Source organism: Pezoporus flaviventris, unplaced genomic scaffold (assembly GCF_033815535.1).
Source record: "Pezoporus flaviventris isolate CSIRO_AGI_PZ_B2104156 unplaced genomic scaffold, CSIRO_AGI_Pfla_v1 ptg000031l, whole genome shotgun sequence".
In the NCBI taxonomy this organism is placed as follows: domain Eukaryota; kingdom Metazoa; phylum Chordata; class Aves; order Psittaciformes; family Psittacidae; genus Pezoporus; species Pezoporus flaviventris.
This window is the reverse complement of record NW_026892579.1, coordinates 22,668,769-22,690,802: the sequence shown is the minus strand read 5'-3', so window position 1 is coordinate 22,690,802 and position 22,034 is coordinate 22,668,769. Positions and strand designations below refer to the sequence as shown.

Below are 22,034 nucleotides of genomic sequence, written 5' to 3'. Positions count from 1 at the left end.
AAAGCATTAGCATGTGCCCAGTGTAATCTGCAGAATTTTGAGCAGCTCTTAAACACGCAATAAGTAGATTTTTTAAAATATAAAGTTATGTAATTATATTTTCACTGTGATAATTACCTAATATACCCATTCTGACTAGTTTATTTCCCTTGGATTTAGCCAACCTAATGGGATACTGTCAGTTGTTTAATGAATTTTGATTTAGTGAATGTAATGAGATACTGTCAGTTGTTTAATGAAATTTATTTTTTTATTTCTTTTAATTACTTAATTCAGCAATCAGTACAGTGTCTTCATATAGTAAACTTCAGAAGGTAGTAAATAGGATCAGATCATGCAAATGCCTACCTCTGGTCTCAGGTAACAAGTTTAAAATCGCGTTACTGTATTTTGCCTTCCTAGAATTCTTTTGCCAGATAGTAGTGTTTGAATTCCTTTTGAATACTCTACAAAATCAAAATGCAGTTATTTTACATTCTTTCAAAATCAGGAAATGTAAATGGAATGGTCATGTGCCAGCTTTCAACTGAGGAATTCTTAGTTGTTGCATATGCTCAATGTGATATGTAGGTAATTTTTTTGAGAAACAATGTTATTAAACATTCTCCAAAAGAGAGAATAACAGTGCAGAAAAAGAGAAGCGCTGGCTTATGTTTTTCTCACTGTTGTAGTCTGGGGAGTGCAGTACAGTTTTGTCTTGCAAGTTGTTTGAACTGCTGGTTGCTACTGTTTAGCCAGTGCTGAATGCGTTGAGTACTTTCACTGGTGATTAAGGCAAGGTTTATTACTGCTTGCCAATTATGAAAATATAAAGTCTGACATTTGAAGAAATAGCTCTTAAATTTAGTGACTTCAGACAAAGCCTTATTTTATTACTGTCCCTCTCCTGCTCAACAGAGAGACAAACTCCAGCATGGGGTTCTTGGTCTCCTTTTCTACTGACTCTAGAAGTAGAAAATGGCAGCTGGCTTCCCGGTTATAAGTGTAGCCTTTGTGAATTCTCTCCCTCATGTTGGAGAAGTCTTAGTTGTGGAGACCAAAATGACCTAGCAAATTATAATCAACTACTTTAATATGTATTGAGTACATATATACAAATGTGGAAGGTGGCTCCTTTTGGCCTCCTTTATTTGGAAGAATTATACAGGTGGTTTGTTGCGTTTGCTGGTGTTCTTAAATTTGTTGCCTTGGTGGTTTTAGCCTGGATTTAAATCTTTTTGCTTTCAGAAACAGTGAGCTCTTTAACAGTGTAGTGAAGTTGGCTTCATGTAGACTGGATTTAGATGGATGTACATGGGGGAAAAAAAAAAAAAAGTCAGCTTGATCCCACTCATTGTGGGAGTTGTTCTATTCTATGATTCTGTGTCAGGTAGTTGAACTTTGAACTTGTTTTGTTTCTGTTCACCTTAGAATGCTGGGCTAGAAACTGGCTATTGAAGAGTTTGTTCAGGAATAGACTTTGTGCATCTCTCTCAAGGGCAGTGGCATATACATCAGATGGAGGGGTAGATAATAGAGCAGATACGATCTGCTGTGTTTCAGTATCCAATTTTAATGTGCTGCCTGTCGGAGTCTCAGCTGACAGAGATGGAGTGGTGCCAAAACCAAAATGTTACAGCTGGTTTTATGTCACTTCTCAGGCAGAGGACTGTATTTATTAAAAGGAATAACTACTACACTTGTATTTAGATGCTTTCACCCAGTGGCTTTTTAGACACTTGCAAAGCCTCAGGTATTTTTCTTAAACATGCATTTCCTGGTGGTGGCTGAATTCAGTCACTGCTCTGTCCTTGAAGAGGACTTCTTTTTTTTTTTTAACCTTGTGATGCTCCCCGAGAATAATTTTTTCATAAAGCATGAAGTGCTCTTAAGACTATGTAAGAATGCAAAAGCCCACGTCAGTGTGCAAAGCAGAAGCCTTCGGCTGCTAACTGGGAGGTTGGATTCTAACTATTGGCAGAAGTTTTGGCACTGATTCCAGGGTTTGTTTCTTGTGCAGCAGAGTTACATCCAGAGCCCTGGCCGTGCTACTCAGGATGTAAAAAGAGAGCCTTGTTTTTTAGTGGTTGTGTGACATATCACTTAAGTACTAATTTGAACTCGCATTTTAACAGCAAATTATAGGCTTGTGAAGAAATGAAGGCCTGGGTATACCCAGAAATAAATTCAGCTGTTTAGCAACCGTGCCCACAATGGCAGTTGTACTCAGAGGTCAGATCTGGCTGAAAAAAACCCACCAAGCCAAAATTAAACCCTAGAACTGTAGTGTATACTAGATCTGATTTACAGGATTCTAAGGTAAGGACAAAATGGCCAACAGCCAATTGTGAGTGAATACAGACGTTGTTTTACAGCATTTATCATATGATGCTAGTGACACATGATGAAGATGATGGTGTTTTGTAGAGTTTGTGGGATGTGGCAAAATGTGTGAAGTAATAGAAGGGAATTTGACACTTGAGGTTTTAGAACATAAACTTTCTATGAGTAGTTAAAAGAAGTTAATATGCTCTGTTTATGGGGGAAAAGTAAGCCACAAGCTTTCTTGTGTTGAGTATAATGTTTAAATAGCATGAATTACATGACTAGAATACACTAGAAACATTTTTTAAAATCTTCATGAGCTTCTCTGAACTGTGTTGGGGGGGGGGGGGGGGGTTGGAATCCGTTTAACTGAGTAGATTTAAACACAAAAGAAGACACCAGTGCTAAATTCAGTGCTCTATAGCTAGTTTTTTCAATGCTACTTCATTTAAAAAAAATTTGACTTTGCATTCTGAGTCTTTGCTTTAGAATTAATTTTAATCTGCTGTTACTTAGCATTAAAGTTAACAGTAAGTGGTCTTATTCCTTGAAAAGATGCTAAGACGAGCAGCATTCTCAAAGCAGTCACAGCAAGGCTTTTCCTTCTCTTCAGTTTTCTACAACTCCTTGCAGGCAGCAAAAAGCAGGTCATGTGCAGCATGTCCTGACATCCCCTCTATGGTTCAAGAGTGTCCTTTTTTGCTCTTGGTTGTACAGCTTTCTGATGGGTCGATGACTCTTTTTCCTTGCTGCTGCTTATGGTAAAGAGGTTGGAGTCTTTGTTGGTAGCGAGAAATTTTGGAGCTCCTTTTTCCTTTAGATGTGGGAAGAAGAAAAATATGCGATGTTTCCTAGCTTACAGACTCTTGGAGTTTGCTGCCAGTGTTTTCTTTGCTGCTTGGCAGGCTCATTTTGTTCATGCTAAGAGAGGTAACTTACACCTTAGTAAAATGAGATACTTTTTACTAATTTTTGGAATCACTGAAGCATACCAGTTTAGTATGTGAATGAGTTTTGGAAAGGAGTAAGAAATGGCCAGGAGACATGAGCCTTTCAAGCTGTGTGGACTCTCTATTCTTATTAGGGCAAGGATTATAAAACAGGTTTAAAAAAAAAACAAACAACAACCCAAAAAGGACTAATTCTGTATATTTAAAATGGCACCATTAGCCATTCAGAGTGTGCCAATCCTGGCAACTTTCCTGGTCAGCTCAATGCACATTGCATGCAATCAAATACCTCTTAATTGGGAGCTTATTTAGCTGCATAACTTGAGGAACCTAAGGTTTGAATGTCTTGGTCTTTGCATCTATTTCATTTGTATATCATAGGTTCCTCTGAAACAATTTCTGTATTTTTATAGACGGTAAAGTTGGTGTTCCTTAAGAGGCAGAGTTGTAATGTTACAGTATCAGAGATCAGTCTCTCAAAGTATGATAAATCAATTGTGAGTGAATATATTTGTGGGTTATTTAAAAGCCATATGCCCAGGCACATGAAAAGAGTGAGCACGTTCATTCGTCTCAGATGACAAGAGACTGCATTTCTGCTCATGTGCCTTGACATGTGCCCTTTAGAAAGTCAAGTATTTGCACACCAAATCACGTACAGAGAAATATCCATTAGTCATATGACCCCACTGCATGTACATATATATGTGTGTGTCTGTACGGGCGTATATACATATGTGTATATACACACTCCTGAGTATAGCCCTAGCTTTGAATCGGTCTTGTATTTCTAAGTTGATCATGAGGTAGATCCCCTTTTGGCTCACAAATCAGGGAAAACAGGAAATAAGCTGCAGAGAGCAGTCTTTTCCCCAAATTTGAGGGTCTCCCTGGGCACCCCCACCAGATTTGTCTGTTCTTGAATCTTCTCCATACTTTCCAAGTCTGAGGGTATTCTCTGTAAGCAAAGCATTTCAGGTTGGAAAAAGGCTGGAAGAGTCTTGTCCTGACAAGCTGGCTCCATTCTACAGGCAGGTTCCTTCCACACTGACTAATAGGAATAAACATCATAAACTAAAGCCTGTGTGGTGAATCCTGATAGCTTACTAAATTTGTATACAGTTTCTTTTATTATTATTTTTTTTTTCTTACAGGAAATACTGGATAGATCGCACAATGGAGGATGGGAAGCCCGTTTGGGCTCCACACCCAACTGATGGGTTTCAGATGGGGATGATTGTGGACATTGGCACTGACAACTTAACTATTGAACCTTTGAACCAGAAAGGCAAGGTAAGTGTCTTGCAACCAAAGAAACAGAGAAAAACCTTACAAAAACTATTTTGCCTTTAGGCCATGTCTTTGCCAGTATCTACAATTATATGCAGCCTAAAAGAATGGAAGATCAGTTTTCTGTTCTAAGTTTGGCTAAGGATCTTCAGCTTTAGCTTGCATTGCAAATGAAACATTCCACTAAGAAGTGCATGCTTTCTGTCAGTTATCTGCATGTGCTCATGAAAGAGAGGAGGATTGAATCTACACAGCCATTTGATTCAGTATTATAAACTTTCTTCTCAGCTAGAGTCTGGTTAAGAGTCTACTGTTGAGATTAGTTTTTGTCTTTTCCCACACAGAGTGTCCTGCAGGAGTGTGCTAGGCTCTGTTTTAGATTAGACTCTTTGCTGTTAGATGATGAAGACTGAGAGATGAAATCTTTAACTTCAAGTGCCTTAACAAGTAACATAATGTCAAACAAAGGTCCTATGGAATTGCTTCATCAAATTAAAGGCAAAGTAAATGTCACTTTTAAAATGAAGTCATAATTCTAATTAGCATTTTCCAACTACTTCATTTATCATGACATCTTTCAGTATGACATAATTAAATTTAAGCTTTTACTGGAACCACCTTGAATCTATCAATTATCCTAGTTCAGATGGTCAGCATCCTTATTTTTACTAGCTGGAATAAGAGCAGACAATGTTGTAAAAGTTGTGACTCTGGTCTTTGTGAATACCTGGTATATGCCCTTCCTAACGTGTTTTTTCCTTTCTGTATCTTCAGGTATGGAAAAGACAAAACATTTTTTGTTAACCTCTGTTTTTTATGTCAGCAGTAGTAGAGAATGTCTTGTCACAGGTCAAAAGGTTATGAAGCAGTCCTTCCTTTCAGCGGAGGACTTCTATTTTTTTCTGCATCTTGGAGAGGAAGTTGATTTTGCTTTCCTTAGAAATACAAAGTAATTGTAATGTCTGATTTTTGTGCATCAGAGAGAAAGTCTGCAGGTTTAGTATCAGCAGTATGCATTCTTCAGTTTGGGGAAGAGCAAAATTACACAGATACAAATATTAAATATTACAAAGCTATGGCTCAGTAGTCTTCAACTGCTTCAATGATTTTGACCCCCACTTCTATTTCTGTTTATATTCCCAAGTGATTCTGATGTGATAAAGAGCAAAAGTCTGCATATTGAAACTGAAACAGGAAATAAGCAGATTCCTGAGTCGCTCTTTATTTCTGACATATGTTCATTTCAGAGAGCATATTAAAAAAAAAAAAAATTAAACTACAAATATTTTGCTTTATGGTTCACAATGAACAATCTCTTTTGTTTAGAAAGTTTGTTATTCTGCTGTTGGCTGTTTTCTTGAATTAAGCAAATCAATTAAGGACTTAATGTTCCCTCATCCAAGGGAACAAACACTTCACAGTTTAAATACCATAGAGATTACAGTCCTATATTTCTAATTATCAAACTTCATTATATTAATAGAGGTGAAGTAAAACATTTTCTTAATTACTTTCTCAGCCTTTTCAAGGTGTCATTGATTTTTTTTTTTATAGTGAAATGTTTCTTATTGCTTGTTTTCTTTTTAAGATGACTCTGTTCTTATGCATTTAGAACATTAATTTGAAGTAGTCAGCATTATTACCCATGATTATCAACTTTGTTTACATAAAAAGATAGTTCAGACTCTTCAGTAAGAAGGAGTGATCCAGCAGCTCCAAGAGTTGGCCATGCTAATTACAGGGAGGAGAGGAGTAAACTGATCTTGTAAACATATCCGGGCAGTGTAACTTATTATTATTTTTTAATCTGGGTCATTAACATGTCATACGTATTCTCTGTAGGTGCTGGTAGTTTACCAGAGATCACAGGTAGGAAAGGAAATGTGTATGCATATGTTTGATTATTGCCTTTTATACCACTTAATGGTTAATTAAAGTATGTTGTTAATAATTGCAAAAAATGCTGCAAGGCAGCACTTTCATGATGTCCTACAATCTTCCCTGCTTTCCCCACCCATAGCTAGCTCTGGTGTTGCAGAGTAGCACCCTGTCAGTTCTGCCTGCTGAGCTGTATGTGACACAGCACATGGGGTCAGAGAACGGATCCACTTTAAAAAGAAGTGGAAAGTTTTCAGGATGGCAGCAAGCAGTGGCAGGAGGATGGAAGACAGGAGGCCAGTGTGGCCGTAGATTGCTTTGTATTACGAAACCAAGTTACTGAGCCCAGACTGTGTCAAATTGTCCCACATGCTGATTTACTTATAAACAGCAATAGCAGTTTTGGGTACCACAGAGTTAACAACAGCGTTTACATTTCCTTGCAAAAGCTGGCTGTCTGAAGAGAGGTGAGGATCTGAGTCACCAAGCTTGCACTGTACAAAGAAGGGTAATCCAAGCTGCAAGAACGTGTTATCAGAGCAGAGGTTGCATGGCAGGAGTGACTCCGTGAAAACTAGATCATTGGCTTGCAAGGCTGATAAGTGCCAGGACGGGAAAGAAAACAGAGAAACTGGAGAGTGGTTCGCTAATGAGCGTGGTCCCACCTAGGACCCACGGGGCTGGCAGCCCTGGCCTGTGTCCTACCAGCAGTCACGCAGTGTAAAAGAGAGGATGTGGGTAGAAAGGCAGTCAGTTAAACTCAATTAGCTTACACTTCTACTTGGAGTATACTTTCCTGGATTTACTGGAAATCCTAACCTCAGATTCTGTTGCACATACCTTATTTTGTTTTGTTGCTTGATGCTGTAGCAGGGAGAAGGTAGAGGCAGCGAAACTGACAAACAGCGTATTTACTTGTTTTCCTGGAGGTAGCAAATCTAAGTAAAGCTATGGGTAAGAGATGCCTCAAAGGGACTTGCACCCTAAAATGCCATCCTGAGACCCTCATGGCACTGAGGAGTGAAGGGCAGCATTTCCTAAACCAGCAGCAGTAATGAGTTTCTGGCAGTCATGGGGAAAGTGTGCGGTAGTGTGGGTGCTTACTGTCACCCCTCCTGCCCTCAAATGAGCTTCATGGTGTGGCTCTGCTCCGGTTCTGAAGGGTCATGGTAGGGCTTTATGGGACACCTGCTCTGGTATGCTGTGAATAACCAGAAAGGTATTTTTCCAGGCTAAGTATAAATGAATACATGTACTTTCAAAGTAAGGATCAGAATGTCCAAAGTTCAGTGTTTCAAACTAAGGGCTGGGTTTGCTGTTTGTTGGGGGTTTTTTTAGCAGTTAGTGCAGCTTGCTTGCACAAATGAGACACGTTCTTGTCTGTCTTAGACAATGTTTTGTACTGCTTGAGGTTGGTCTGTGAAATACAGCTGAGAATAAGAATGTCTTCTGTCTGTATCTGGAAGGTATAAAGGGAGGCATGGTTACACATATTGGATTACATGGTAGAAAGAAGATCCTTCTTGAATGGAAAGATATCATTTTTCACTCATCTGGTTTCTGGGAGAATAGTTAAGATTGCCATGGGATTTCAAGGGCTGCTTCATTACAAAGAGGGAAAAAAAAACAAAACCCAACCCATACCAAAAACCCTAAACCCAGTCTTTTGCCTCCTGAGTCACTTTATTGTCTCATAACATTAATAACGTCTCCATTTTCTTAGAATAAATTTGTCCTAAGCTGTGTCTTAATGCAGAAGTCTTCCACCAAATGCCTGAAGTGTTTCCTCCTTGTAATAAATGCCCGAAAAGGGACAACTTAGTAAAGAATTTTTTGGATATTTTTTTACTGATAGACCTGGCTTACCTTGCCCAATTTGCTATTTATTATATTAGATTTTAATAGTAATTGGCAATACTTGGAGCTCTGCACATCTAGCTAGCATACTTGCCTACATAACAGATAATCACCTTACATAAAGCAGTAGTCCAACTGTGACACACAGGAATGAAATTCTTTGCTGACATAATTGAAACTGGGCTTCATGTTCTGATCTAGGAAAGTCCAACAGAAAAAACATCAGCTTTCAGATAAGCCACCTTCATATTGCTTATTTAATCACTTCTGAAATATTCTAGAAATTAACATACAATTCACACTGAGTGTAAGACATGAAGGAGGAGAAACCAGGGTGAATTCTCATTTTTTTTCATTGAAATCTGTCTTGAATCAGAAGGCTGAGTGGTGAGCACATTGAAAAACCTCTTCCTTCCTCTTCTGGGATAGATCTGGTATGGCTGACTTTAAATCCATGAAATGCTAAAAAGATCCGAGATTTGTGAAGAGTCTTACAGAATAGCTGGGTATTGTGTTTGTTCTCTCCTGTGGAAAAAAAAAATAATTGTGTCTTTGTTAGTGGTTAAATTTGGTTTACACATCAGCAGATGGGAAGTGAAGTTAGATTTTCCTGAAGTCAGTCATACTCTTTTTAAACTTTTCTACTGTTTCATGCACAAGGAACTGATTACAAGGGAAACTTGTGTTCAAATATATCTTTACCCAATGAGATACACACTTATTGTTGAGAAAATTGCAGAGAAGATTATTATGATAGTATGTTCTAACTGTAATATTGTGAGAGGGAGGAAAGGGCAGGGGGCTCTCTGCTCTGCTAAAAATCTGAATAGCAGCTGGCTACTTTCTGAGGTAGATAAAGATGTTCAGTTCCTCCCTGTCTCCACCAGTCTCTGATAAAGGATATTTCAGAGGAGGCTGGTCTGATGGATGTTCAGATATTCCAGTGAAATCAAACAGCTCAATTTCCCTGAGGAAAGCTTTTTGTGCATATTTTTCTTCATTAGATTCTGATAAGGGGATAACAAAATACAATTTATTATGGCTATGAGTTTTATACTTCATGATAACGTTGTAGGGAAGGGATATTGTTTTCCTACTGGCATCAACTGGTTCTGCTCTGAGACATTTTTAACCTTTCCCACTTCAAAGAGAGCTCACATACTGTGTCTGTGGTAGTGAAGTAAAGATGAAGCAAGTTGCTGTCTTTCTCCTAAACTTCCATGTGAGATGTTTCTCTTGGGACTGTTTTGCCAAGCACAGTGTTAAACAAGCAAATGTGTTTGTTTATTAAGGTAGTTATTCAGATCCAGTTGGTTGCCTTTTCAAATACTCGACTAGACTTCTTGTCTCTTTTTCCATGGGGGAAAAGGAGACAGTGCCTGTGGCAGCATGGCGGCTGTTGTGTTTGATTGGTACAACAGGGTTTTTGTTCATTCATAGGTAACTCAAACAAGCTATTACTACAGTAAACAAAAAAGTATAATTAAACACATACCTCTTACAATAGGTGTTTTTGTGCAGATGCTATAATGCGTGTGTATGCTAGGATGTTTTTCCTTCCTTTTTACAACAATATAAATTATGATTTCTGGAGAATAAAGAAGAAACAATGTTGCTTTTGTTATGCTTTTTTCCAGTTGGATCTGAACACTTGATAAATGGCTGTTTTGTGTAACTGGAATACAAGGGCTGAAGGAAGGCTTTTGGTTATGTTAGTACTGATTTACTGAAGAAAAAAAAAACCCAGCAAGCAACAACCCAAGCTACAGTATTTACTGATACGGAGGATACTATGTATTGAACTTCTATATTATAAGTAGGAGTGTTTTAAAACAGCATATGATAATGACAGCAGAGTCTTTTGACTGTGTAATTTGGTTTTAATTCTTTGTGCTGCTTTGGAGAACTGAGGAAACTGTCTTTTACAATTCTGTTCCCTTTCCAGTACTTTTTTTTTATCCTTATTTTTTTATACTACACAATATTACAATATAAAATTTGGAATTTAGCATCAGATATTAATGCAATAAAATATGTATTACAGTGACTACATTTTTATAATGTAGTGTAGCCATGTAAATGCAGCAGCTCTTATCTCCATCTAGTAACTCAGTAAAATTTCCAGTGCTGAACTGTAAAGCTGGCAACTTCATTTTAAATCACACACAGTCACAGTGCACTCACTTTTATCATTGTATCCAGATATCTTGGAACTGCTTCTATTTTTATGGAATTCTGACAATGTTAATATTTTTCATCTAACAGACTTTCCAGGCTGCTATCAATCAAGTGTTTCCTGCGGAAGAGGACAGCACGAAGGATGTAGAAGATAATTGTAAGTTATGGATTTTAAAATAAATTATGCATTTGGAATAAAAAAAAAAAATCTGCATAGAGGAGTATATTGTTTCCTTACAAGCTTCCTGTTTCTTCCTTGTAGCTGTCATTTTGCTTCTTTGCTTGAATTTATTTATGACCTCTACTAGTCCTTTAAAGTTCTTAAAGTAAGCCCATTTTAAATATCATTTATTGTGGTTTTTGGTTTTCAGACGGACACTTTAGAGGAATTCATAGTTACGTTATTCCCACTTACAACTGTTACTTGACTTCGGATATATCTCAGATATTCACCTAACTGCATCAGGATCAACTGCATTCAGCATTATGAGGGTTAAATTTATCTTTTATAATGCAGCAAAAGAATTAGTTGCTTTATCAGCAGTTGTATTGTACAGCATGTATGACATTTTCCTGCATGTTACCCGTTTCTCAGATAGCATTCCCATGGAAGTACAGGTAATTGAAAATTAATTTTAAGATAACCTTCCCAAAACTGGACATGGGAATCTGGACCTGTTGGGGCCACTGGAAAAGGAAAGAGATTATAGTGAATCAGAGTACTACTGGAGAACAAGTTTTGATGTGAACTTGTGTAATAAACTTCAGTGTTGATCTGCAGGGCTTTTATTTAAATATTTTATAGTTAGATGTGTGGACACAAATACACAGTATTCAGATCTGTAGAGAGGAGAGAGAGTACCAAGTAAGGTCTAGCATCAGCTTTTAGAGAACTGTTACATACTTTGCTGACGTTGCTCTGTGTGAACAAATCACAGAGACTTTCCTGTCTTGAGAAGCTGATGAAGGAATGCTTTTAAATACTTCCTATGGTGTTTGCTGGTTGGTGAAAAGATCTGCCTTTGTAAATGGTAGGCAAAAGTATCTTCTATTGTTCTTCATTTAAAATAGATGCTAGGACTTTGAAAGTTGTTTAGGTTATTTAACCACAATTCCTGTTTTGGAATAGGGGTTAGTATTTATATCCCATGACAGGAAATACAGCTGTTACAGCTGCTCCATAAGGAACATGAAACGTGGGGCTTATGATCTGACTTAGATGGTGTGGTGTTGTTACAGGAGGAACCAAGCTGGTAGCCTTGTTTCCAGTTGCTTATATTTTTACAAACATTATATGGGTTGAAACTTTTCAAAGCTGGTATCTGTACTCTCTGTGCATGATTGCTAGGCAAATGTATTTAATCTGTGCATCTGTCACAGTGATTCTACATGTCCTGACATGTCCTAGCACCTCAGTGTCCTAGTCAGAAATTCAAATTTGGAATAAGATTTATGGATATGATTTGAGACTCCAGCAAAATTCAGTTAAATCAAAACACTTCCTATCAGAGAAAATGTCTTCTTTGGCTTGCTGAGCAAAATAAAAAAACTCAAAAATGCTTTGTCCAGTAATCTTTTCTGTATGAAACATTATTTTGAGATCTTTCTAACATAGTTGAGGTTTATCTCCAGGATGTGCTAAAGTTCATTTTCCTCTGTAAGAGAGCATTTGTGCTGATCATCACTGATCTTTAAGAAAAAACTTAATAAATACTGAGTGCTCTCAGTCTTTCTTTGTAATACTGCTCTGAAAAATCCTGAAAGACTAGTTAATAATATACTTAGCATTCCAACCTATGCATTAGCGATTAACTCCCTTCTGGGAAGTAATTTGCTGAAGTACTGCTTTTTTTGCACCCTTAGTCTTCCATATTCCACATGCGCTAGCTGCAAGAGGCACCTTTTTGAGAATCTAGCCTTTCTCAAATGCGAATTTTCAGTGGATATTGCAAATAGTACAGAGACAAAGCATTTACTACCTGTTTTGGGTTGTGTTTTGTTTTTTTTTTTTGTGTGTGTGTGTGTGATTCACACTCTTCTTCTGCTTTCCCCAAGCCCCACTCAGTTTTGGGGATTGTCACCATATGTGGAATTTTAATTTTTTTATGGCCAAGAAAAAGATTTTTTTAAATTTTATGTTTGGGGTGAAACAATTTAAAAAAAAAAAAAAAAAGAAGGGGACAGGGTATCAGATAAGAATCTTAAAGTTCATTTTAGAGAATCAGAGCCTTGCAAGTACTTTATAAAATTATTTTCCATACAAACCCTGCTTCATTGGCTTCATCATGCAGAGATGAGCCAATATGAGTAAATTTGACATTGGTATTTTCTAGCTTTTAGTGACTTTGCTCCTATGAACTCTGTGTGTGTGTATAAGTAAGTATATGGACTATAAAATGCACATACATATTGCATTTAGGTTATATTTAGTCATGAGCCATATGAATATTCAGAATTCTCTCTCTGGTGACTTCTTTGGCTCTGGATATGGATGCCTCTTTAAAGGATTTATTCTGAAGAAGATTCATTTCAAAGCTGCTGACATAAGCCTTAGTTTACATCTCTTCAGTGAAGGCAGCGACATTCCTTCAGTAGCAAGCTCCCATTATGCACCAAGTCTGCAGATGTAACTTCTTTAAGGACTTTCAAAGAGAATTCTGGGGAAGCACTGAAACCTGGAGTCCTCTGTCCTTTAGTTAATTATCAAGTTTTTATTAGGGTGCTTAACTGATGACTGTTTCCTCTAAAACATCCTGCAAAACCCTGAGAGGTTCTTAGGAAGATAGAGTCAAGGGAGATGACTGTTTCTGAAGTGTGTGTAGACAATTACTATATAGTAGTTTCTCAACTCAGTATTGAGAATCCAGATGACTTGAAAAATTAACAAACTTCACAAGTTAACATCCTGTTGCCCCCAGGGTATACACAAGGGGAGGAGATTTTTTTTCATTAGAGCATTCAGGAGTTTCTGTTTCTGGCCCATTTCCTTTTAATGTCTTTTTCTCTTGGGATGACCTCATTAAGAGAGGTGAAGGTGGAAAGAGGTCTGTGGAGGAAATTTGTGGTCCCAGAACCATTTTCTCATCTGCATGGACTGAGTGTACCTGGGGAGGGGAGGAGGAGAAATTCTGCAGTGCAGTGCAGTTCTGGGTGCCTGGGCTCTGTTGCCTTGTGTACCATGAGGTTAGGGGGAAAAGTAGGTTTGCTGAGGTGGCAGTAGAACAGCCATGGTGATCGGTGCCAGCCTGCTGCTTCAGCAGGGTCTCGTGCACAGGCTCAATTACAAGGCTGTTGTGATACAAGGGGAGATTTGCCTAGTGGTAAAGCTGAAGTGTGCCTTGTATGCCTCTGCCAACACTGGGATGTGCATGCAAGGTATTTTGTGGAGGAAGATGTTTTCTTCAAAGCAATCCAGAAGCTGCAAAGTCTTTTGAGAAGAGTGAATGATTCCAGCTATTAGAAGCAAAACTCATTTAGTCATGTGAGGGAATAAAGGGCTCTTCAGTGGAGCTACAAGCCAAAGGCAGGCTGCAAATTGTTGCTGAACCTTCCTTTGCTTCAGGCTGGTCTGGTGCAGGTGGTAGGAGGCAGAGCCACAGCCACTCCTTGGTCTGCTGTGGGATGAAGGATAGAAGGTTGAAAACAAAAACAGATGCTCTTGAGAAGCTCACCTTATCCTTTGCCAGTATCTTTTTGTTCAGCAGGAGGAGTGCTGAAGGAGATGTTAAGAGCTGCATACTGAGCTTCATGTGTCCTTTTAGGGCAACGTTGACTTCAGGTCACAAGAAGTGGTGGTCCTTCTTGCACATATGTGTAAATAAGTTGGAACATGTTTTTCTCTGCTGGAGCCCTCAAGAAAAGGCATTGGTCCAACTTGAGAAAAAAAATCTTTTGGTCATTACAGATGAGAGGCACATATGTGCCCTTCATATGAGGCGCAGGCCAGCAGTTACTACTACAGGCACAGTGCCTTCTCCATCACCAGTTGCCAGATGTATACAACTTTTTAAGTGGCACTAATACTGTAAGGTTTACCAGTATGGTAGTCAGACAGTTGTAAATATACAAAGTAGCGTTGCACACTACTAGGGGATTTACCATATTTGAAAATGGAGGCTGTGCAGTAAGTAGTACCCTCAGCTGTTTTATTGATGTTTTTGATATGGGAACTGGGAATGGCCTCTGTAATGAAGGCTGCTGACACTTTCTGGTCCTTTATAGCTGAAAACAAGGACCAGCTTTGCAGAATGTGAACCAGTATGATCTGAAGCTTTCTGTGGGTACCCACTCACTACCTTGAGCTGCCTGCTTGTAACATTTCAGAAGAGCTGGTTCAATTATTTTATATTAATGAGCTAAGGAGGAAAATAAAGCTAGGTTTTGTGTTAACTTTTGCCCCTCCAGAAGTTTCTTTGAGGTGGCCCACTAGAAACAAAATCTAGAATTGAAACAGAAAAGGTTGTTTGGTGTCTGGTGTTGCAGTCATGCCTTACGGCCACCTCTACAGGAGCCAGTAGTTACTCCGAATGTCAGGTGGCATTATCATGGGGACACTGTGCCTGAGATTGGAGTGGGGAGCTGGAAGAAAGGAAACAGCCAGCATTAAGGATTTTGGTAGGCACTGGTTTCTGTAGTTTCTCACTGGAGTGTAAGGTGACGCACCATATTCATCTGCAAGGCTGGTAAAAGGGAACTTATGCTGAGCAAGGCTTGTGTTGAGACTCCTAGAGTCTGACTCTTTGTTCAGCAACTTTCTGTAACTCCAGTTGTACAGCATAGAGCAGGTCTATCGTTTTTAAAGAGTATATTGAATCAGAAGTTCTGCCTCAAGACAGAATAAAGAAATGATAGGATTAAACTGTAACTGAAGAGAGGGAAAGTAAAATTCTCCTTAATCCTAAGATTTGATTTTTTTTCAGCTGCGCATGAAGGTAGTCCTGAGTTCTTAATGGTATATGATTGTCTTCTGCTTGCAGGCTCTCTTATGTATTTAAATGAGGCTACTCTCCTTCACAATATCAAAGTGCGATACAGTAAGGACAGAATTTACGTAAGTATTACGTATCATAACAACCAACCTAATGATACATGTTCTTTCAAAAAATCAACAAAACCAGTGTTTTTTCAATTCCATTTTTTCCTATAACTAAACAGAAATGGTAACATTGGAAAGTTAGGAGGCTTCAGGATTATTTGTTTTCTTTTTTTTTTTACATTATACTTGAGATCTAATTACATTTAGCACACATTAATGTTAGCTAGTTTTTACCAGGCAGAGCAATGGTCTTTTTCTCTGCATAACTGTTTATGTGCTACCACAGCACAGCATTGTATCACAAATGTCTGTTCCTGCAGGTAACTTACTTTGCCAGTAGAGTAGCTGTTAACAAAGATGGTTTTCTTTCTTCATTATTTTTGAACGAAGCAAACAGGTGCCATCTTTGACACCTCCTAGCTCAGATGTCCATCTTAATCTTTTATATTGCTATCAAATTGCCTAATTGTACTTAATGAATTCTGACTAAATTACATTTTGTCCTTGCCATCTGCCCAGACACTGATAGCTGTGAAATACAAGAAAGATAAGGGTTGTCTTTTTTCTCAATTTTTTTTTTCCTTACAGAAAGCTATCTACTGATAATGTGAAACAGTTCTACATGTTTTCAAGTGTGTTGAAATAATCAACTTTTATGTTGTCACACTGCTCTAAAATGAATTGGAGTTGAAGCCTTTTATATAAATATAAAGCAGTTGTTTTTCTTTGTTGCAGTTAACTTTACATCACTATAAATACCTTATGGCTCAAGATCAAGCACCAGCTTAAAAATAAATGAATAAAAATGGCCAGTTGAATGCTGTTCTGGAAAAATATTAATTAAAAAAAAAACAAAAAAAGAAGTAAAATTCTAAATCTAATTGGTTATAAGGTAGGATAGTGTTTAGGTTCATAAACCCCTTTTTTATTGTAAAGCAGAACTACAAATAAGTTACCATGAGTGGGTGTATCTTCTGAAGAAACAAAAAATAAAGGTCATTTATATTTTAACTACTTTTTCTTGTAGCTTTAAGATATAGATTGAGTCAACAATTTATTTTTTATTTTTCTTTTTGTTCAATTCTGGTGAGCAATATTGGTCTTGTTACTAAAAGGAAAACTAATATTAGTACTTGCAGCTCTTAAAGAAATGTTTTCCTTCAGTGAAATAAGTGCTGAAAATAGAAACATCAAAGAAAATTCATGTATTGTGTGTGATCCAGCCTTCTATCAACATACCACAATAGTGTCTGTATTTCAGGGATATGTCCAGTAACAACAAACCAAATAAGTTATTTAAGCTGAAGGTTTATCTTATTTTTTTATCTTTATCTGATATTTTCCTGCAAATCTGCTTTTTTTTTTTTCTGTGATTCTGATATCTCTACTTCCTTGTATGTGATCTGGCCATTATAACAAAGCTGTGAAAGCTGGGTTTTGTTTGGTTTTCCATATACCTAAAACCGCCCTTTAGTCTTCTTTATGCTATGTAAATTTAAAAAGCAGTCTTGGTTTGAGACTGTTCTCAAATTCTTTCTGTGAGAGAGCACATTTGCATTCTGTCTTTCAGGCTGTGGAAGCAGCCGTAGCTGATTTTCTCTCGGCTGAATGCTTTTATTGCTTGGCTTTAGCGTGTTCCCAGGCAGGATCTTGTTAGTTCTTCCTGCTGAGCTGCTTCCATCAGATACTGAAAAGTTATCCTCCTCACTGGGGAAGTGTTATGCTAGCCAGGAGCTTAGTTTATTCACTTTTGAAGAGGAGGCTGTGTTGTCCTATCCTTCATCCAGTAACTCACACAATAGGAAATAATTTAAAAGGAGATTGGGGGAAAGGTCAAATTCAGGACATAATCCAAAGCTCAGTAGTTAGGAAATTTTCCAGAGAGAATTTTGTAGAAGATAATTAAAGGAACTCTGAAAATATATCCCTGCTTGTATTTGCATTAGCTGGGGTGAATTGTAAATGTAGTTGTTGTACTTAGGCTGAAGTCTTCAACAGTAACAGAAAATTGCTGTTAACTGCTTGCTTGGATACTAAGTAATAGTTTGCTGTTAATTCTTTTCTTCACAGACCTATGTAGCCAACATTCTTATTGCAGTGAATCCATATTTTGATATACCTAAGTTTTATTCTTCAGACACGATTAAAAAGTACCAGGGTAGATCACTTGGAACATTGCCACCACATGTTTTTGCTATTGGTATGTATTGAGCCTGTATTTGTCTTTTACAAAACAAACATTAAATACTTTGCAGTTATCTATAAATTGCCACCTATAACAGCAATTAATTTACTTTAAGGTATCATAAAATAAAAACACTGAATGCTAAAATTGCAGATCTTCTTATCCTTGATATGCAGTTTAAAGAACTTTGAAATTAGCAGCCCTGGCAACACTGCTATGATTATTCTGCACCTGCAGTGTTTTATGTCTAAGCAGTTTAAATCTAATTTACAACCATTAAAAAAAAAATAAAAAGAAATTCAGAATGTACAAGTGCAGAATGACTTAATTATGATTGGTACAGTCTTTTAGTGTAGTGATTTCCTTTGCCTTTTATTATGTTGCCAGAGGACATGCACTGTATCGTTTTATATGCTAGTGTTCTAGGCAGAAAGTCCATTTAAATGTTAAACCTGATTTCAGTCACAAATTAAGAAGAAAAAAAATTCTAAACTACAAATCAACACTTGACTTGTTAAAAGCCTTCTCACTGTGTTGCATTTTGTTTTGTAATCAAAAGTATAAACAGCTGGGGTTTTAGTACCTTTTGCATAACAAGAAACCCACATTTTTCTAGTTTCCTTGTCTCAGATGTTACTTATTATGAAGTACAACTGAAAGTTTCCCTTTAAAAAGCATATTAAAGTAAGACTGGTTACTGTTCTGTAAATACATGTAATTCAAGAGATTTCGTTCTCGGTGGATATTTTTGTTTTATTTTCTCCTGGACATAGTTCAGTATGTCTTTGTTTTGAAAGACTTTTAAGCTCTTACATCTGTTACGGTGTTGGAGGGTGAGCAACTATAATATAAGGGGAAGCAGATTCTAATAAATTTTAAAGGTTTACTTTCTATTCCTGAAAATGTTACATTTTCACTTTTGCATTGTAGCCTAACTTTAATCTTGCAATTCTACAAAGTATTTTTTTGTCATGTTTAACATACCCTTCTTTTTAAGCTGATAAAGCATTCCGTGACATGAAAGTGCTGAAGATGAGTCAGTCCATCATAGTCTCTGGGGAATCAGGAGCTGGCAAGACAGAAAATACGAAATTTGTTTTGAGGTTTGTGCTTTTGGACAAAAGTTACTCTGTGAATCTCTTGTGTTGATGCATTTGGTTGACACACAGGGTGAATTGTAAGGTAATCAGTAGGCTTCAGACACAAGTCAGTAAGGTAAATATATACTTCTGTGTGCACTTTAATACAAGAAATTAATTTGGTTAAATTTAAATGCTGACAGGATAATATATGGAAATGACTACATACTCACAGAAACCCTAGCTCAGTTGTAGTGACACCACGCAGTTATTATGGTTTATGATGCAGTCATTTTGGTATTGCACATCTGGTATTGTGGTAGATAAAAATGTAACTAGGCATTTTGACTGTATCTTGAAAGACACTGTTGGTTTTGCCATAAACGTGCATTTCTCTGTTTTCACTGCCTTAGTTTTTTTTAGTTTGCTTGAGTATCCAGGGCTTTTAACTCTTGATTTTGAGATGACTGCAGGGATTCTTTAATATACTTTGCTCAAATAAGACCGAATAATGGGATTTATTTATTTATTGATGTTCATGTATGACTGATACTAAATCAAGCATATCAAGCTACATAGAGGCCATATTGCTGATACGTATCAGCCTTGCTTCCTCTTACATGATTCTTAACGTTTTTGACCATATTTTCATTATAGTTTAAATGCTTTAAGTCACATTGGAACACTGCAGCTGAAGAGCACTTCTCCATTAAATTGATGTATATCATAGGTGGCCTGATTATCCAGGGAAGCACAGTGCAGGCAGTGCAAATATACTCTCTTCCCCTGCTTGTCCTTGTTTCCCTGCATAAATCTTTAATTCCCTTTTCCCTGACATCATGTGTCCTCTAGTATTTATGTACAGTAGCAGTATTATCTTCCAGATCCCATCAAGAGTTGTCATGACTGTCTGTTCTTTATACTGCTCTTTTCTGCCCCTGTGCAACCTTTAATAGATAGCTGTAACAACTACTGCAAGGTGCTGGTAATGATTTTTACAGAGGACATCCTAACTTTGGTCCTGCTAAGAGTAAGAAATGATGGCAGGCATTGGGAGAATATCTCTTGATGAATGCTCTCAAAGGAGGTTATTCTGCTTTTCAGCAAAGGAAGTTCAGAGCAGCAAACATCATTGCTGTTGCTTTTCCTCACTAGCTGCTCCCATAGAGTCCAGGTACAAAACAGTGAGTTTTAAAAGCAGAAAGGTTTTTCCCTTGTATAATCAGAAAGCAAAAGCTACTAATACAGCTCTGTTAGTTCTCCTGAAATGCTGGGGTTTTTTTGAAGGCCCCATTTTCAAGAACTGTTTTTAACTTGTCCCAAATTTCCGGAAGCATGCCCTGTGTGCACGGAAAACAATAAAAAATAAAAAAAGGCTGCAACTCTGGAGCAAGTACGTTGTGGATTTATTTTCAAATTCTTTTTTTTCAATTGCTAAATTAAATCTTGCTTTAATTATGCACTTGCAGTTTCCTATCTCACTGTCTCTATGTGGGATTTTTAATAACACTAATAGTGACAAATGCAGAAACTGTATGCATGAAAACAGTCTTTAATTCAGGAAATACACATGAAACCTTATGTGTTTACTAAGATTTTTAATTAATACAAATAGTACAGTAATAGTTTCATTATATTTGAATAAGAGTGTAATTTCCATATACATGTCTAAAAGAACTTCCTAAGGTGCCTTGAAGTATTAAAAAAAAAAATCTGAAGTCTGCAAGAATATTTCTGTTTTAACAAAAAAGAAAAGTCAGGCTGCATTTATTGTCAAAGATACAGGTATTTGGAACTTACAGGCTGTATGTTTTCCCTTTAGTAAGTATGGTACACAGCCGTGCTGAACTGTTGAATTGCAGTAACATGACACATGAATGATAATGATATTTTTATCTTGCTTTACAGGTATTTGACAGAATCCTATGGTACTGGCCAAGATATTGATGACAGAATTGTAGAAGGTATTGAATTTTCCATCATTGAATTAAAAGTTCCAATGTGTTCTTTTTTTTTTTTTCCAAATTTGAAATTTTCAAGATCAGCTTAACTAAATAAGAGCTAGGACAGGAATGCAGTCAGACTTCATAGGGCATAATTTAATGCTGTGTACTTTACCTTGATCCTAAATTCTGAAAACATCTCTTTTTTATTTATGATTCACTTTTATTTTTATTTAGTACAGTGTCATACAGTCCTTGGTCTAGAAAATGTTTTAAGTGTGTGTTTGAGTTGAACTTCACACACATGTACCCAAGATTGGATTTTAAGCTGTATGAAATCTGCAAGGACAAGATTGTATTCTCATTACTATCTGTTAGTACCAGGAGTCTCACTACTATCTGTTAGTACCAGTAATTCCTCCTCCTCACCATAAACTTACCAAAATCAGATAAACATGGAAGTTCTTTTCAGTTATGGTTCTGGGTGTTTTTTATGTTACTTTTTTTTTTTTTTTTTTTCAGAAAGCACATAATTTGGATTAACCCTTTCATTGTGACTATCTTTATAGTAGACTCCCAAACAAGGTCCAAAGATACTGTGTGGACAATCCAGTTGAGCCTCTTTAATGTTGCAGGCACTACTTAATTGCACAGAAAATAACTTTTGGAGAAAAAATGTATCTCTCAAAATCAAACAACCCTCAGCCAAACTAATAATGCTTCATATGTCAGATTTAGTCTTCTATAGCATATGGTAGATTTATTTTGTAATTTCATTACTCTGTGTCTTTTTATTAAACCAAAAATATTTACTTTTTCTTTAAATTTTTCTCTTTTCAAATTTGAGCCACTGGATTATTCAAGAGAAGTACTTTGGGCTTTAATATCTTGTTACTGTAGGTTTGCTTAAACCAATTCCTTAGTGGAATCTACTGTGTACTAAAGGAACTCATAAAGCGGCCAAGAGATGGATAATGCCAGATGCAGTATGCCATAAAATTAACTGGTAATTGTAGGTATTCTTAGAAGAGTTTGGGTTTTTTAATCTGAAACAGCATCTGCTGCATGAATTTTGAAGTTTTTTAGGCACAATTTTAATGAGCATGCTTACGGAGTATGTGTTACTAGAGAAACCTTTAACCTGTCTGAAAGACCTCTTGCAGTTTCTTTTTATTCATAATCTTTCCTTTAAAACTGTTAATATTACGTAAAATATGTGAATAGTTATGAAAGATATATTAAGAATTCAGTTTTGAAAGTCAGATTTGCATTTTCATAAGTTTAAATATTAAAAAAAAAACCAAAATGTAGCCAAAAAGAAAAGGTTAATGCTGA

At 36.9% G+C, this 22,034-nt stretch overlaps 1 protein-coding gene across 4 annotated transcripts in view; it reads left to right on the top strand.

The window, feature by feature from the left end:
• Positions 1–4,411: 4,411 nt before the first annotated feature.
• The window catches only part of MYO6 (myosin VI), a 78,833-nt gene continuing 61,210 nt past the window's right edge, over positions 4,412–22,034 (top strand). For all 4 annotated transcript variants that reach the window (XM_061460445.1, XM_061460444.1, XM_061460443.1 and 1 more), the window contains exons 1-6: positions 4,412–4,547; positions 10,545–10,614; positions 15,434–15,507; positions 17,563–17,692; positions 18,675–18,780; positions 20,665–20,720. In XM_061460445.1, the coding sequence (XP_061316429.1) occupies positions 4,431–4,547; positions 10,545–10,614; positions 15,434–15,507; positions 17,563–17,692; positions 18,675–18,780; positions 20,665–20,720 (553 nt within the window). In that variant the 5' untranslated portion in view covers positions 4,412–4,430. The remainder of the gene's footprint in view (positions 4,548–10,544; positions 10,615–15,433; positions 15,508–17,562; positions 17,693–18,674; positions 18,781–20,664; positions 20,721–22,034) is intronic.